Source organism: Zootoca vivipara, chromosome 11 (genome assembly GCF_965207765.1).
Source record: "Zootoca vivipara chromosome 11, rZooViv2.hap1.1, whole genome shotgun sequence".
In the NCBI taxonomy this organism is placed as follows: domain Eukaryota; kingdom Metazoa; phylum Chordata; class Lepidosauria; order Squamata; family Lacertidae; genus Zootoca; species Zootoca vivipara.
Window position 1 is genome coordinate 12,513,808 of NC_142594.1, and position 17,694 is coordinate 12,531,501.

The window sequence follows — 17,694 nt, forward strand, 5'->3', positions numbered from 1 at the left end:
GTATGTTATAAAGGTTGGAATTTAATTAAAAATTTTTTTTACCAAAAAATATTTACTAAAAAGGTAGGAATCAGTTAGGAGGAAGAAAAGGTAGTCTTTACATCTATTGCCTTGCCTCATTTTAAGGTAATGTATTACAATTGTTGTAGCTTTCCTCCCAACAGTGACGTCTTCCAAAGTACACTGGGAATTGCATTTTACCCCTCACAAAGCTACAATTCCTGACAGCCTTAATGAACTACAGTTCCCAGGATAACAGGGAAGTTTGCTTTCCAGTGTCTTGAGGGTGGGGCAGGATGAAGGTGGGTGTGGAAGCTGTATTCCTAAAGCCCTGAACCTCAAACAGTCCAGCCCCACTAATTATTATGATTTTGAGAGGAAGGTCAAGCTGGGATCTTGAATGATGACACATCCGTTTTACACGTGTTTGTTTCAACCTTATCTTACCTCTCATTTACGATGCCGTCCTACATTAACTGTTACATTCTGCTTGCCAGTCCCCTGGTATGACAGGAGAAACCAGTTCTTTAAACTTCTGCAAGGGACAAGCTGCTTCGCAGCCCGGCAGAATGAGCTGTTTAGGTGGAGAATCAGTACTGGTCCGATAATACATCTCAATGGTGAACTGACTGCAAAGAAGAAAGTCAGGTCACTCCCTGATTGGACTACTATGTGGTCATTCTCATAAGATGCAGCCATATATTGCCCAGGGCCATTGGCGCTAACTCCAGGGGGCTATGGCGGGCCAGGTACCCACAAATATTTTGCTGTGGGTGCCTGGCCTCCACCCCTGCTCCCGCTGCCCACTGCCCCTGCTGTGCACTGCTGCTGTCTGGCAATATCCACTCCATTTCAGTCCTTCAGTGTATCTGTCCTGCAATTCAAGCGTGTCCCCACCTGTCCTCTCTAGCACACCTTTGCATGCAACACAATGGGATCTGTGTAGAGGTGGCAAAACACTGAAGGACGTAAATGCAAAATGCAACTGTTGCTCAAGCAGTTGCCTTATGCTTTAAGACAGGCATCCCCAATCTGCAGCCCTCCAGATGTTTTGGCCTACAACTCCCATGATTCCTAGCTAAGAGGACCAGTGGTCAGGGATGATGGGAATTGTAGTCCAAAATATCTGGAGGGCCGAAGTCTGGGGATGTCTGCTTTAAGACCATCGATGTTGCTGGACAACAACTCTGATGGCTGTCTGGAGATGAAAGCAGCTGTAGTCCAACAATATCTGGGGACTCTAGGTTGAAGAACTCTAGCACAAAGTGTGGATCAGCCTTTTCAATCCCTTTCTGTCTTTCAAGGGCATGCACACCTCAGCCATTCACCTATGAAATACATTTCCAATAGCATTTTGGACAGCCGGCTGTCAAGCTCAAACACAGAGGGAACACATACACTCCGACGTTTCTCCGATGAACATAGGGACGTCCCATTTCCATGGTGATAATTCATACCCCACACATCTTACTGGGTTGCCCCGGCCACCCTGGGCAGCTTCCAACATATATAAAAACATGATAAAACATTAAACATTAAAAACAACCTTCCCTATACAGGATTGCCTTCAGACAGCTTGGGGGTCGGATAACTCCATACCCTCCAACATTTCTCTAATTAAAATAGGGGCTTTCTAAGGAAAAGTGGGAAGTTCTGGGATCAAATCAAATCAGAAACTGGGACAGCTTCTCTATATCAGGGTCGTCCCTGGAAAATAGGGACACTTGGAGAGCCTGGGAACGCAACTTTTTTTTCACTCATTTTAGCTGCGCTCAAATTATGAGAAGAAATACTGTGTTCTGTGCAGGTTTGAGGTGAGTGAATCTGCCAAAGTTTACCCAATAAACCATTGCTGATTATTTTATCTATGCATCAATACTTACCCACTGTCTTCTTTATGTAGCTCAAAAAAATGGCAAGCGGCGAAGGGAGGTAGGTGATCTTTGAAAACATCCAATGCTACCTGGAGAGCTGCTAGTGTGACATCATGCTATAAAAAGAAAACAAAGAATTCCTTACAACTCCCATGACAGAAGTGTGTTTGTGTATAGAGTACTTAGATACTGTTAGCTCTAAGCAGGGCCGGCCCACCCATGAGGCAAAGTAAGATGACTGCCTCAGGTGGCAAGTTGCACAGGGGCGGCAGGTAACAATGTTGATCTTTGTTGCCCCTTTGTTCCTGATGCAGATCTTCACTACATTTTGTGGTCCACCTCAAGTGCCAAAATGTCTTGGGCCAGCCTTAAGTTCCAAGGATGCTGTATCAGACAAAGTCTTCCACTGTGGTCTATGACATGCGATGGATTTAATTGCAAAAGGACCCCTCTCGCAAGATTACCCAAGCAGGAATTTAAGGAGAATGAAATGTGCAGCCCCGGGGATGAAAGACCTTCCAACTTGTTTCAAACATTTATTCAGTATTTTTTTAACATGTAGTTAGTTCACATTTGTGCTTCATTCAGCATACATCCACCTGAAATAAAGTTTATGCTACTCACTCTTCTACATATGAATCTAGGACTGTATACGCATATTGTACATAAAATGTGTGTACTCCAGTCATGCAATCTATCTGCCCTAAAATGGATTGCACAGGCAGGTCCTATGTATGAACAATGGAAAGGTAGAGTATGTCCCTGTTGGATCTCCTTGATCTCTCAGGGGTTTTTATTGCCACCAGTCTCTTCGGAGAGACTATCTGAGTTGGGAGTAAGGGGAGTTGTTTTGCAGTTGTTCTGTTCCAACTCGGATGGTTGTTCCCAGAAGGTGGTGCTTTGGTGAGGTGGGGTTCTGCAGGCTTTGATTTATCTTCCATTGTGTTTAACATTTACATGAAACTACTAGTAGGGTTATTAAGCGTTTTGGACTGGAGTCAATATGCAACTCTACTCCCTAAGGGGAGGGAGGAGGCACACATCTATATCCAGAGCCAATAAGAAAGTAAAACTTGACAACATGAATTACGTAAGAACCTGTCATATTGAAAAAATGAATGATTTGTGGTTTGGGATACAGGATGTGAGCGGTAACCAAATGGAGAAAGAAGAAGAAGAAAAAGAGTTTGGACTTGATATCCTGCCTTTCTCTCCACTTAAGGAGTCTCAAAGCGGCTAACAGTCTCCTTTCCCTTCCTCCCCCACAACAAACACTCTGTGAGGTGAGTGAGGCCGAGAGACTTCAGAGAAGTGTGAATAGCCCAAGGTCACCCAGCAGCTGCATGTGGAGGAGAGGGGAAGCGAACCCGGTTCACCAGATTAGGAGTCCACTGTTCTTAACCACTACACCACACCGGCTCTTTAGCAAATCAACGCCAGCACTGAAATTGACAACATGTTACAAGACACTTGGAGTCTCCCCTTTCTGCCCTAGAAAGACTCCAGAATCTAGTTGACATTATTTATTTATTTTTTATTCTTTTGTGTTATGGTTGTCTTTTAAGTTATACTTAAGCGACCTGGGGATGGCCTTGAGTTTGCCTTGAGTATCAGCAAGATGTTGCATTAATCTTGTATATGTGTGAGATTTCCACTTCTGTTTTGCAGGAAGAGCAACTATTGTGGGACCCTGATGTGGCACAGCACACCTGATCTGAGTTGGAGGGCTCTGTAGGTTTCCTAGCCTCAAGCCCTCCCCATGTGTTTCCAAGGTACAATGTATAGCGTGGGGCCCAATCTGCATCAGGAGGGCAGGGGCGCTGATCAGGGGCGTGGCTGCTTTCCCTTCAAATTAAAAAGTGGTAGCGTTCAACCCAACTTTTAAAATATGTGATGAACATAATGTGAATTGAGTAGACAAAGAGTGTTGCCAGATAGAAAGGGGAGCTAGAACGGAGCAGGAAACATGTGAGCTCTAGAAGGTTTGGTCAATTTAAAAATGTTCCTACTTACAGCTGAATACATTAACATTTTTCTTCCATCAGTGGCCTGAGTAGCTTCTGTCATCTTATTCAAAATATCTTTCACAAGGAGACCTTAATGGTGATGAGAAAGAATACAAATGCGGGTGAAACCAAGAAGCCATTCAAAGCCTTTCACTCCCCTTTATCACTGTAATGACTCCTCCCTCCCGCCAAAAAAGCTGGGACTGAGAACATCTAACTTTGTTGTTGTTGTTGTTCAAGGTGATATGGAATCCTAGCAATGCCCTCCAATCACAACCACTGTCACCAATAATAATGTGATCAGTACATGTTGTAGAGCCTGTTTCCCTGGCAGAGGCTGGCAACTGCAAAGGCGTTTGCTCCTCATTCTCTGGATGGTGAAGGGAACAGCTTAGGCCCATGGTGGACAGGTGCAGAGGTAGGCCTCGGTCCAGTATACCTGAAGGAGCGTCTCCACCCCCATCATTCTGCCCCGACACTGAGCTCCAGTGCCGAGGGTCTTCTGGCAGTTCCCTCGCTGCAGGAAGCCAAGTTACAGGGAACCAAGCAGATGGCCTTCTTGGTAGTGGCTCCTGCCCTGTGGAACGCCCTCCCACCAGATGTCAGAGAAAAACAACTACCAAACTTTTAGAGGACATCTGAAGGCAGCCCTGTTTAGGGAAGTTTTTAATGTTTAATAGATTATTGTATTTTAATACTTCTGTTGGAAGCCACCCAGAGTGGCTGGGGAAACCCAGCCAGATGAGCGGGGTATAAATAATAATAATAATAATAATAATAATAATAATAATAATATATTATTATTACACACATTCATGTGCTTTTGCACACATAGTCACGTGTCCCTTGAGAGGAACAAGGATACATGCATGTCATATTGAATTCCCCCCCCCCTTACCTCCTTGTAGTCGTGATTTTTCTACTCTTTTGTGTACCCCAAACATTGCATTTAAAGAAAAGGCCAAAAGCTTTCCCAATCTGTCCATGGCATTGTCGTCAGCCCAGTCTGGTCGAGGCTTGTCATGAATTTTCTACAGTTAGGGGTGAAAAGAGGGTTTACCTCCCCTGTGATCCATGCCTCTCCCCCGCTTTCACAGTTGTACCTGTTCTCTTGTTTCATATCTATATTTAGGAAAACCCATTACATGCCACCTTTGGGTCTATCATAAAGTGGCTCACAACCACCAACTAAAACCAGAGCCAATGAAAACACGTTATAATGAGAGGAGGCTGGGGCTGGATCTACACACGGGTAAAAAAAATGGTGCCGCATGTTTATAACACAGTTATAATGATATAATTGACTGAGTGTAGCTGAGTCTGAATAAATTTCTGTGGTTGTAAGATTAGAGCAGGCATCCCCAAATCTGGCCCCCCAGATGTTTTGGGACCATAATTCCCATCATCTCTGACCACTGGTCCTGTTAGCTAGGGATGATGGGAGTTGTAGTCCCAAAACATCTGGAGAGCCAGGTTTGGGGGTGCCTGGATTAGAGTTAGACTAAATAGGTTTTTGGAGCCCCCTCCCAAACCCTGTGACTCTGGTGTTTACATAAAATGACTGCTGGAGTGGGCAACCAAGATGGATGAGCTTAGCCTGACAGATTCTCCTTTGTTGGGAGAATGGGCCTTTCCATAACTAAAGAGGCGGCCAAGTACAGGTGACACGTTGTCTGTGCCACAGAGCTCATTATGGAAGGGGGCATTTATTTCTTCCCTTCTCCCTTCCCTGGTGACATAGGAGCCAACTTGTAGGGACCAAGGTCCCTCGGGCCCCCTAATAAAATATTTGAGGGCGGCAGGCCCAAAGTTGATAGGCATTGCCCCCCAAATGGCATGCGTGTGCCACACCATGTGATTGATGATAGGGGGTAGGACTTAGCTGCCCCCCATATTTTATTTGCGATGGCACCCCTGCTTGGTGATGACATCCTGGACAGTGTGTGTGTGTGTGTGAAGACAGCAAGACACTGGCAGCCCTGAACCTTAGTCTGCAAGAAAACAGAGGCCTTTTGGATGGGAAAGGTTCCTCACCTGGGGTCTAAACAGTAGCTTGGACCACTCTGCAGCTTCTGTTGCTATGGTGACACAAGCAGTATTGAAAACAGGGTCGCTAATCATTGTGCCCCATGAAGTGCTCTCATTTGCCTTTGGTCGCCGGACCTTGTTCTAACCTATTATTTTGCTGTTATCGGAGTAGGATGAATTAAAAAAAAGGTTTATTAGAAATACCTGAACAACTAAAGCGTCGTATGCCTTCCAGAGTTTGAGCTCTTTATAATCCAGGGCCGTCTTCAAGTCGTATCCCATGTGAGCTGCCATTTTACCTAGAAATTCCTGTAAGATAAAGACCAGAAGGATCAATAAATCACTAAGTGCGAATGGATACACAGGGATCAATAGCGCCTGTTCCTGCAGTGACTGGCGTGTTATGATTTGTCAAAGTTTTCCCCTGTCCTTTAATACTGTACAGGCTTTTCAAGAATTAAAGGATCAGTTTCTCCAGTTCCCAGATATGGGAAGGGAGCAAATGGGGGCCCTTTCCTATTATTCCAACCTGCCACCCAAAGAAAGCGAAAGGGACCCTTCATTCCCTTCTGCTATTAAGAAGGGAAGGGGGTAAGCAATCAGGACTATTGTGGGGGGAGAGAAAGTGGTGCGGGGGAGTCCCCCAGAGAGCTCACTGACATTGGACCCTGCAAATCTGGAAGTGCTCTTGTCTTCCCTGCCCAAACAACAAGACAATCTGTCCAGACATCTTTCCCTTTTGGGAAAATTTATTCTCTATTTATTCTGCAAGCAAGTAAGAAAAAGAGAAATAAAACACTTCAAAACTACATACGCAAGTACATGTGTTGCATTTTCAGAGAGATAAAGTCTTTCCCTATTGGTCAGTTGATTCTAGTTTTAAGCAGCCTAGAGGAGTGCTTGCACAACTTTTTACTTTTTTTTTAATAAAAATGACCTGGAAGAAAATGGTGGCGACAAATTTGTCATGAGAAAACAGGTTTATAGTCTGGCGCTATGACGGTTTGGCTGTCAAATCAGACAATTTGCTGCACATTCCTCAGGAGGTCTACTCAAAAGTAAGACCCATTGACTTCAGTGGGACTGCCCTGCAGGGATTTCAGCCTTAAAGTTACCACCTTTCCCTTTCTTACCATGTGCTTTTTCACTCCTCCTCCGACTGTTTGGGATTCAAAAGTTTCCTTTAAAAGTTGGCTATATTTTTGACATTTAGCGCGAACAGGATAATACAGCAACTAAAATAAGAGCAAATAAATAAAATGTATTAACTAACTAGAAAGGTCTCCTGCCTGTGCATAATCCATGTGTCCTTCCTAAATTTGGATTGTGATTAATAGTCTGAGGTTGCTTTCACACATTCAATACTTTGGGAGGCGGCAAAATGTTTAAATCTTGAGACTCTTGAGGCTGCAGTCTGATTTCTGTTGCATTACACCTCCAACCCTGCAGTACAGGTCTAAGCCTTCTAGCTTTCTCTCTTAATATATATATCTCAAACTCTCTTAATATATACCTGTCTATACCTAGAACAGGTCTGTGTTCTCTCTATTAATATATGTGTGCGTGTGTGGTGTGGTGTGGTGGCACAATATTATATTGCACATACAACACATATAAATCACTTTTTCTTTACCATTCTAGCTGAATCCATGGTACAGTGGTGCCTCGCTTAACGAATGCCCTGCTTAATGAAATTTTCGCTTAACGAAAGGATTTTTCGAGTGGAGGTTGCCTCGCTAGACGAATTCGTTTTATGAAAAATTCGTCTAGCGAATCGCGGTTTCCCATAGGAATGCATTGAAATTCAATTAATGCGTTCCTATGGGCAAAAAAAAAATTAAACAATTTTTTCAATGCATTCCTCTGGGATTCGCTAGACGAATTTTTCGTTATAAGAAAAGACCCGTGGAACGAATTAAATTCGTCTAGCGAGGCACAACCTAAAAGAGTACACACACACACACACACACACACACACACACACACACACTAGCTGGCCCGGGCACGCGTTGCTGTGCCTGACTCAGGGTCCTTGTTTCCCTGGAAAGGGGGAGGATATGTCCATCCCCCCCCCGGACTATGTGTTTTCTCCTCCCCCCGTTGTCGTGTCTCATCCCTGTGATTCCTCCCATCCTATCACGACCCATGAGGTATCCTGTCCCCCCTCCCCCCACCCCTGGGGTCATCCCTGTGACTCCCCCCACCCTGGCTTAACGCATGACCTATTCGGGCCCCTCCTCCCCCACCCCCCACCCAAGGCTCCACTCAGCCTAGTCTATAGGCTGTAGAGCCGAGGTCTAGTCTATAGGCCTTGGCTTGGCCTAGTATGTAAATGTAAATAATAATAATAATAATATAATATTTATACCCCGCCCTCCCCAGTCAAAACTGGGCTCAGGGCGGCTCGCACCAATAAAATTACAATAAAACATAAAAAGCAATTAATTAAAATACAGACCAAAATACAGTATTAAAATTTAAAATGCAGCCTCATTTCGAGTAGTCCACAAATTCAAGCCATGAGGGAGGAAAAACACAGGGGTCAGACTAAGTCCGACCCAAAGGCCAGGTGGAACAGCTCTGTCTTGCAGGCCCTGCAGAAAGATGACAAATCCTGCAGGGCCCTGGTCTCCTGTGAAAGAGTGTTCCACCAAGTTGGGGCCAACACTGAGAAAGCCCTGGCCCTAGTAGAGGCCAATCTAGCCACCTTATGGCTCGGGATCTCCAGAATATTGTTGTTTGTGGACCTTAAGGTCCTCCGCGGGGCATACCAGGAGAGGCGGTCCCGTAGATACGAGGGTCCCAAGCCGCATAGGGCTTTAAAGGTCAAAACCAGCACCTTAAACCTGATCCTGTACTCCACCGGGAGCCAGTGCAGCTGGTAAAGCACTGGATGAATGTGATCCCGCGGCCGGGACCCTGTAAGGAGCCTCGCCACGGCATTCTGCACCCGCTGGAGTTTCTGGGTCAGCTTCAAGGGCAGCCCCGCGTAGAGCGAGTTACAATAATCAAGCCTGGGATGTAAATGTAAATGTAAATTCCTTGGCCCCCACCCTTGGAAAAGGAACTGTCAGCTTCTGGGTCCTATTTCCCAGCATGCACTTTTGGGTGAGTTGTGTGTTGTCTGAAACACAAGGTTTTGGGGGTTTTACGTGGCCCAGGTGTGACATCTGTGTACAGAAAGTGTCTTAGGTTACTCTCTTATTCGCATGTGGCTTTGTGTCTGAATTTCAACGCTATTGGTCAGGAATGGACATGCCCAGTTTACACACACACACACACACACACACACACACACACACACACACACACACACACATATATTCTCTTTTAGGGTACCATGGATTTAGCTAGAATGTTAAAGAAAAAGTGATTTATATGTGTTGTATGTGCAATATAATATTGTGCCACCAGGTGGCAATATGGAGTCCTGTTTTTCTCTACCTGTTTTCCCTGTTTAAATTTACCACACTTTAAACTGAAACAGTTCTCTGATGTGTCTAGATCCAGCTCATGTTTCCATTGCACAGGGGGCAGGAAAGGTTAAAAATACCACACACTTTCTTGCCTTTTCATCTGAACGAGGCACAGTATGAACTGGAATTGGTTGCCAAAGGATCTCTTTGTTCCAGATTTGGGAACCTTGGGGAGGAAAAAGACCGGCCAGATTGGCTTGAGCGCTCATAATGGTTCGATCAGTATCTGTACTTCGGACATAAATCTAGAAAGCAGAAAAAAAGGAAAGTGTTGTTTAGGATAACGCTGCTTTTTTTGATCCTACAACAGAAGGTATAATTTGATTTGAATTCCAGTAAAATACTCTCTTGGGGAGACTTGGACATGGCTCGGTCATTAAGCATACACCCCAAAGAGAAACAGAAGAAAGAACAACATTTGAGAATCATGGGTGAATATTTCCCCCCAACTTCTGTCAGGAGTCATGAGGCAGATTTGACCGACAAGCCACCTGTTCCTGCGTCTTCACTCTGTTGTGAGGGTTGACGAGCTCATGTGGATATGTGAAAGTGTGAGTCATGTCGCTGGACTTCACAATTCATTTTCTCAGAATACAAGCCATAGCAGTTCATAATGTGTGCCTTAAAATGTGGCGAGCGTTGGAACCCAGTCCTTCTCTAGCTTTTGGTTTAGTCCTAGCCAGAGAAGAACCCCCTTCTCTGTCTTCCTCAATCACCAAATGCTGGGAAATGTCAACGATTTCTGGGGCTTATTCCCCAGTGTTGTTGTTGTTCTTTTTGTTGTGAGTGTTATTATTTTAATTTATTCCCTGCCCTTCACCGTAAGGTCCCAGGGGATGTTACAACAATATTGGGGGTGGGTCAGAGAGGACCAAAATAGAGGAGGACATGGGAAAAGAAAGAGAGGGGCCTTCACCTTCTTTCCTCTGCTGCCATGCTGATAACAGCCATTGTAGGGAGGAGGAAGCATGGAGACCGAGATACTCGTAGGGTTGTGTCAGGGTTGAGACAGATGAGGGGGAAGAGTGGTGGCATAGCCCCCCTGACGAAGTGGCACCCACAGAGGAATGTGAGGAATTCATGCCGGGGGAAGACTGGTGGAGGCCATAGCTGCCAAGTTTTCCCTTTTCTCCTGAGGAAGCCTATTCAGCATAAGGGAATTTCCCTTAAAAAAAGGGATAACTTGGCAGCTATGGTGGAGGCACTCCTCAGAAAAGGAAGAGGGAGAAGTTGAGTCAGAAGCAGGCCCCAGTCAGGGAGGGGACCAGCCAGCCCCCTCACCCCCCCATTCACAGCTCTACAACGGCGAGCGGAAAAACGAAAGATGCAATTAGAAACAGCTGCAGCTCGTAGAAAGCGTGGGAGTGAGTCAGATACTTAAGAGAAGGCAAGATAAGAGTCAATCAGTGTCTGCAACTGCCGCGTTTGAAGGCATAAGTTGAATCACTCATAGTGTGTGTATTCCTGTATTCTGACTCCTGACTAATCCTGTTCCCGGCTTCCTGATTTCAGCATTTTGACTCCTGGCTCCCCTGACCTCGGCTTCCTGACTGACCTGGACTGGACTGTGTACTTCGGCTTTATCTGAACCCGACTGCTGGCTTTGACCTGGACTGTTTACTTCGGCCTTATCTGACCCTGACTGCTGGCTTTGACCTGGATTACGTACCTCGGCTGCATCTGGCCCTGACTGCTGCTCTTCAGCGCACTGACTTGTCGGCGTCCTAACAGGTTGCCAGACTCAATAGAGGACAGGACTTCTGTGCCTTTAACTGCCCTGCTCTCTTTTGAGTCTGGAAACCTTAAAGAGAAACCAGCAGACCCTTTGCTTGGAAATTAAACAAAGAGCATGGGAGGAATTCATCTGTTATGTTTCCCTACATGTTACTGCCAAATGAACAGGGGAAAAGTTTCGTGTTAGCTCCGATACTTGCTTCATTTCGCTTGTAGTTATCACTTAAGAAGCCCTTATATCTCTTCTTTATGAATTGGCCCAATTCGTATTGCTGCTGCATTCCAAGCTGAGGGGAAAAGAAAAAAAAGTATGCATGTAAAACTGATTGATACGTTTTGCTGCCCATTCCGAGGATAAGGACTTTGTGTATTCTAGGATGACAATGTTGCTTGTACATCACAGCATCATGAAAAAGCTAAGCTCTGTTATTTTTCACAACTTCAGGTGAACAGCAAGGTTAACATCTGTATTTAGATTCTGTTAACTTAAAAATAAAATAAAAATAAAACTTTTGCATATTTTGATTACTGTAATTAGTATCTTAGTGAGCGTGAAATAAATGTAAACAAATCAAACAAAATGTGCTTCCATTTCTAAGAGCAGCTATCAAACCTTCGTGAGTTGTTCGAATCCTTGTGGCCAAGCATCTTCTTTGACAACATTAGTGGGAAATGATGAAAGGGGGCTTCTGTCGCCATGTCGGTAAACCTAGTAAAATGGTTCAGAGACTGTATTAGCTTTCAGAGAAACTAGAATTGGTTGCAATTTACCTGAATTAGACATTCGCTTTCTTGCCATATCTCTAAAAATCAATATGACTATTTAATGAGGACATGCTGCAGATCACCTGAATAAAAGTGATGGGTTTGGAAACCCCTGTTCTAGAGATAACAGATTTACAAAATAAAAGACTGTCAAGAATACAGTTCTGCACTGCAAATTATAAGTAAAAATTTACATGTAACTTTACTGGTGTTTATCCATAAAAAGGAAGCAAAGAAAGAATGGAACGTTTTCTTATATTCAAAATACATATACATTGCAAAATCAGCTCTCTGTCTCTTGAATTTATATTCAGATTCAAGCAGAATATTCCATGCACTGAACACTTTATAAGACCACTGTGTGTTTTTCACAAAGCTGGCCAGAGTTTAAATTCATTTAAACAAATGTTTGCTCAAGCTCTGGCTTATTTACTTACTTGTTTGATTTGACATTTTAATTCCCTGTCCTTCAGACAGTGTGTTTTTGTGAGATGCTACTGAGAGGGTCATTATGATCATCATCTCTCTCTGTCTGCTTCAGCCATTTTTTGCTGGCACCCACAACACTTTTTATCAAGATAATGCAATACAACCTCATTTTTACACCCACTCTCAAAGCGCTGTGATTTAGTATAGCCTTACTTTACCTGGTTCCTTCCCCGCTTTTTTGACTACAACTCCCATCATCCCTGAACTTGGGCCATGCTGGCGAGGTTTGATGGGAATTGCTGTCCAAAATAGCTATAGGGTAGCAAGCTAGGAGGGACCCAGGCGACGTTGTGGGTTAAACCACTGAGCCTAGGGCTTGATGATCAGAAGGTTGGCGGTTCGAATCCCTGTGACGGGGTGAGCTCCCGTTGCTTGGTCCCAGCTCCTGCCAACCTAGCAGTTTGAAAGCACGTCAAAATGAAAGTAGATAAATAGGAACCGCTACAGCGGGAAGGTAAACGGCGTTTCCATGTGTTGCTCTGGTTTGCCAGAAGCGGCTTTGTCATGCTGGCCACATGACCTGGAAGCTGTACGCCGGCTCCCTCGGCCAATAACGCGAGATGAGCGCTGCAACCCCAGAGTCGGTCACAACTGGACCTAATGGTCAGGGGTACCTTTACCTTTACCTAGCAAGCTAGGGAAAGCTAGTTTAATATCTGCACAAATCTTCTCCATTCCTCTCTTCCTCCCATGGAACTGCAAGGGGAAAAAATTAGAAACATTTGCTTCCTTTTTCAACCAAGGTCTAAACTGGGAGTTACAGATAGTGTTCATTATGGGTTTGAAGTTGGCTGGTTAGGGCAAGGCACTGTTAAAACCAGCCACCGTTCGTCTCAGCTTGGACAAAAACGATAAACTGCAGTTAGTCAAACATGGAAGTAAATGCTTCCAGCTGCATTGGAGGAGGAAAGGGAATGGGGGAATTACAAACCCAATATTCATTCATGTAGCACTTAACCATAGTTTTGTATCACATCTGAGTGCAGGCAATGCAGGCACCAGAAACACAGGTACTGTAAGTTACTTTTCATGTTTCCATGCTCTGGTTGCCTCCAGGATAGACTATTGCAATGCAGTGCACAAGGGTTGCCTCTGAAGGTTGCATGGAGATTGCTTCCCCAATATAATGCATTTTGTATGTGAGCTGGATAACTACATCGCAAAATTCAGAAAAATGTGAATTTATAAAGATAGCTGTTTTTCAGGGAGAAACAATTGTGCAAAATGGCCTTCCTCCCTGCCTGCCTCCCCCCCCCAAGGGGAGGGGATGAGAAAATAAAAATATCTGAAATCATCTTTGAAAAAAGGATATTGCACCTCGGCTGTACAAAATGCACATTATTATTCATGGAATCAGGCTATAGAAAGAGAAACTGCACAAATCTGCATTGTCAAGGTCATTGTTAGCCAGGCATAGGCAAACCCGGCCCTCCAGATGTTTTGGGACTACAATTCCCATCATCCCTGACCACTGGTCTTGTTAGCTAGGGATCATGGGAGTTGTAGTCCCAAAACATCTGGAGGGCCGAGTTTGCCTATGCCTGTTGTTAGCAGTGAAAAGAAGATCTTACGCTTACCAATACAACATACTTCAGTTCTCTTCCTGTGATACTCGGGAGAAGCAGACCCAAGAACAGGCTGAAGAAGGCGAAGCCACAACTATTGGAACCGTGCTGCAGAAGCATCACTGACTCCGTTGCTCCTGGCAGTAATTATGAATGACCTAGTTAGTGAAGGTGGAAAGGGGAAAAGTTGTGTTTTATAAAGAGCAAACCAAGGGGTGGAGACTTGCTGTAAATTTCACCTTGGAGTTTAACTTGAAGGCTACTGATTTATGTATTTTTGTAATACAGTCAAGGACTATATTAGGAGATGCCAAATTCTGTAGAACTAGAGGACAACACTTGCCTGGAGGCTGTGTCCCATGGTTTTTCTCCAAAAGGAAGGACGCTTAGGTCTCTGCTATTGGGCAGGGAACCAAAGATAATGGGGAGATTGTACTCTCAGACTTCCAGGAAGAACATCAGACAGAGGAGGAGGGGTCAAATTCTGTAGGGCTGGAGGACCACACTCGCCACCCAGCAGATGCCCGGAGGCTGTGCCCTATGATTCTTCTCCAAAAGGAAGGACACTCTAGTCTCTGCTAATTGGTGTTCCTGGTTGCTAGTGAGCGTAGTAAGTCACCCAGCACCGAGGTACAGAAATGAAAGTGATGGGAGCAACCGTAGCCCAAGCGTGTCGATAAGATATTCTGCATAGATAGCTATGCACAGAATCTCACGGTCTCACTTGAAGTGTTCGCATGGGCAAATAATCATGGGCACCAAGGTTCCACAGCATGGTCAGTCAAGGAGGACACCAGCACGGCACAATACCATTAGCTCCATAGATTAAGTGCTCCTTGAACAAGAGAACGTTAAAAAGCTTATTGCCAAGGGGACACAACCACCAGTGGGCCCAGGCCTGGCTCTAGGTAAGGTCCCGGTGGCGCCGCACGCTGCGAGGGTGCCAGAGCGATCTCCGTGCCTCAGCGCCAGGGCGCCCGACCTGCTTGAGACGGCCCTGAGTGGGCCATAGTGGTATTAGCTCTTAGCAGAAATTCGACTTAGACATCTAAGTTGTCATGGCTGCCTCCTATGGGAACCCCTTCTTCTTCTTCCGTGATTCAGTTTGCATACCATACATCCCTGCATGACCTAAACCGCTGAATATTCCATTGTTACATCCCTCAAAACTTATTTACACTGTTGAATTTATCTTAATGCTACCAGCGTTTTTAAGTATATACAATTTTCACCCAGATATTCAATAAAGGTTTCCCAGTCTTCTATAAACGTATGTTCTTCTTGTTCTCTTAGAATCATAGAATCATAGAGTTGGAAGAGACCACAAGGGCCATCCAGTCCAACCCCCTGCCAAGCAGGAAACACCACCAAAGCATTCCTGACAGATGGCTGTCAAGCCTCTGCTTAAAGACCTCCAAAGAAGGAAACTCCACCACACTCCTTGGCAGCAAATCCCACTGTCGAACAGCTCTTACTGTCAGGAGGTTCTTCCTAATGTTTAGGTGGATTCTTCTTTCTTGTAGTTTGAATCCATTGCTCCGTGTCCGCTTCTCTGGAGCAGCAGAAAACAACATTTCTCCCTCCTCTTGTTCTATATGTTAAGTCTGCAAGCTGCATATGTTCCATCAGTTTCAGTTGCCATTCTTCTTTGGCTGGGACCTCACACATTTTCCATTTTTGGGCTAACAAAACACAGGCTGCAGTAGTGGCATACATAAGTAACACCTGGGAATTGACACCTGGGAATTTCCTTCTGAATTATCCCCAACAAAAAGTACTCTGGTTTTTTTTGGGGGGGGGATGTACTTTAAAACATTTTTTCAGTTCATTATAAATTATTTTCCGGTACTCTTTTACCCTTTTACAAGTCTACCGCATACGATAGAACCTCATTGCATCTCCAGATCTACTTTTACTCTGGATTCTTCCAGCATTCATCTCCATTGGATGTCCATGAGTTCTACTGTTAGGAGAGAAAGTGATGAAGAAACTTGTTCTCTAGCCACTATATTTATAAGGTGAGTCGCTTGATTAGTTTGGTTGCCCTATTCTGAACCCCTTCCAACTCTGCAATACCCTTTTGTGAGGTGAAGTGACTGTACACAGTATTCCAAATGACTGGCCAGAATTCAAATTATAGCTAGTGGGAACTCCCATCATTCCAAGTGGCTGACCTGGGGATTCCTCTACTGCCAACCGCCCATTCCAGCATTGCTCCCTGAGGCTCGGAGCCCACCACTAAGAGACACAACCACCACCCATCCCAGGACTGGGTACGCAGCCATTATAACCACAAGGTCTTGTTCCTGAGTTCAGACCCCATAAGTATAAATGTGAAATTAATATTTTTTTAATGCCAGCATACATTACTTTCCACTTGTTTACACTCAATTGCATTTTACACTTATTGCCCACCTACTAAGTTTGGAGAGGTCCTTTTGAAGCTCTTCACAATCTCTTTTGGGTTTAACAACCCTGAACATTTTAATCGCCTCTATGTACAGTACAGTACAGTACATTGCATTGCATTGCATTTTATTGCTATGGCTAGTGGCTAATGCAAATAAATATTCTTCTGATCTTGCCACCTCACTGCTCACCCCTAATACTGCTGTTTAACAGAATCCTGATCCCGAGAGGACTTCCCCTCTTATTGCATGATTGCTAAGCTTACTCAGGAGTATTTTGTGAGGTAACTTGGTGAGAGCTTTTTTGAAAGGACATAGTCACCCATTATGGTCACAATCATGCTCCTTTGTTAATACAGGGCAACTAAGGACGGCAAGGCAGGAGCTGAGTGTGCCTGGTTGTTAGGGTGATAGAGGTTATAATATTTCTCTATATTTGTGGTGTTTATTCTAAATTATGTTAAAAGTCCATTTGCCGTTTGTGTTCATGGTTGCCTCTAACCTTTTACGTGATTGTACTGTTCCCTGAGGCAAAGCAAGAGACCACCAGCTTCTGAGGTGATTTTTCAATTATTTATTCTTGGCCCATCAGACTTTCCCATTTGGCCCATGAAGCTGTTTTGGGCACCCCATAGCCACTCACCCTACACCTGTTGTCATGCAGGTGAGGGCCGGGCTTGCCTGCCCCCCCAAAGCCCCTGACAAACAGGCACCTCCTCCCCCCCTGCCCAAGTCCACCACTTTAGGAGCAAGAGGATACTTTAATTCAAATCACCAATCTCCCTTTGCTTGGCAAAGGTTCTCTCAACCCCTATTTGCCTTATAGGGTCCCCAGTTCCAGGTTTCTAGGACCTCAAACCATCTCCCAACTACTGGTATTCTGCTGCCACCATGTAAACACTAATATCTCTGACTGACTTTGCCACAGCAAATATGTTCTCAGATATGTTCTCTTGAACTGTAGCACCATTGACTTGTTTGGATTAAGGTGCATGTGTCAAAACTACGCCCCTTCAGAAAGGCAGAACCGCCGTGCCAAACTGATCTACACCTGTGGAGATCATGATACTGTTCCGTTCTATTCCCCCCCCCCCAAAAAAAACCCCAGGTTGGGCAAGTTCTAGAAAGAAACCATAAGAACACAGGGGGGTGGGGGGTGGAAATCACAGAAGAACAATGTCATATAGCTAAAGGTAAAGGTAAAGGACCCCTGGATGGTTAAGTCCAGTCAAAGGCGACTATGGGGTATGGTGCTCGTCTCACTTCAGGCTGCAGACAGCTTTCCAGGTCATGTGGCCAGCAGGACTAAACCACTTCTGGCACAACGGGACACCACAATGGAAACCAGA

The 17,694-nt window shown here is 44.8% G+C and overlaps 1 protein-coding gene across 1 annotated transcript; it reads right to left on the reverse strand.

The window, feature by feature from the left end:
* Positions 1-472: 472 nt before the first annotated feature.
* Positions 473-11,817, reverse strand: LOC118092148 (prostatic acid phosphatase-like). Its single transcript, XM_088654229.1, has 9 exons — positions 11,732-11,817; positions 10,940-11,108; positions 9,477-9,629; positions 7,042-7,143; positions 6,113-6,217; positions 4,779-4,911; positions 3,888-3,970; positions 1,884-1,990; positions 473-629 (listed from the first exon to the last, which is right to left on the reverse strand). Exons 1-9 carry the CDS (start codon positions 11,815-11,817, stop codon positions 473-475), a joined length of 1,095 nt encoding a protein of 364 aa, XP_088510355.1.
* Between the last annotated feature and the right edge of the window lie 5,877 nt (positions 11,818-17,694).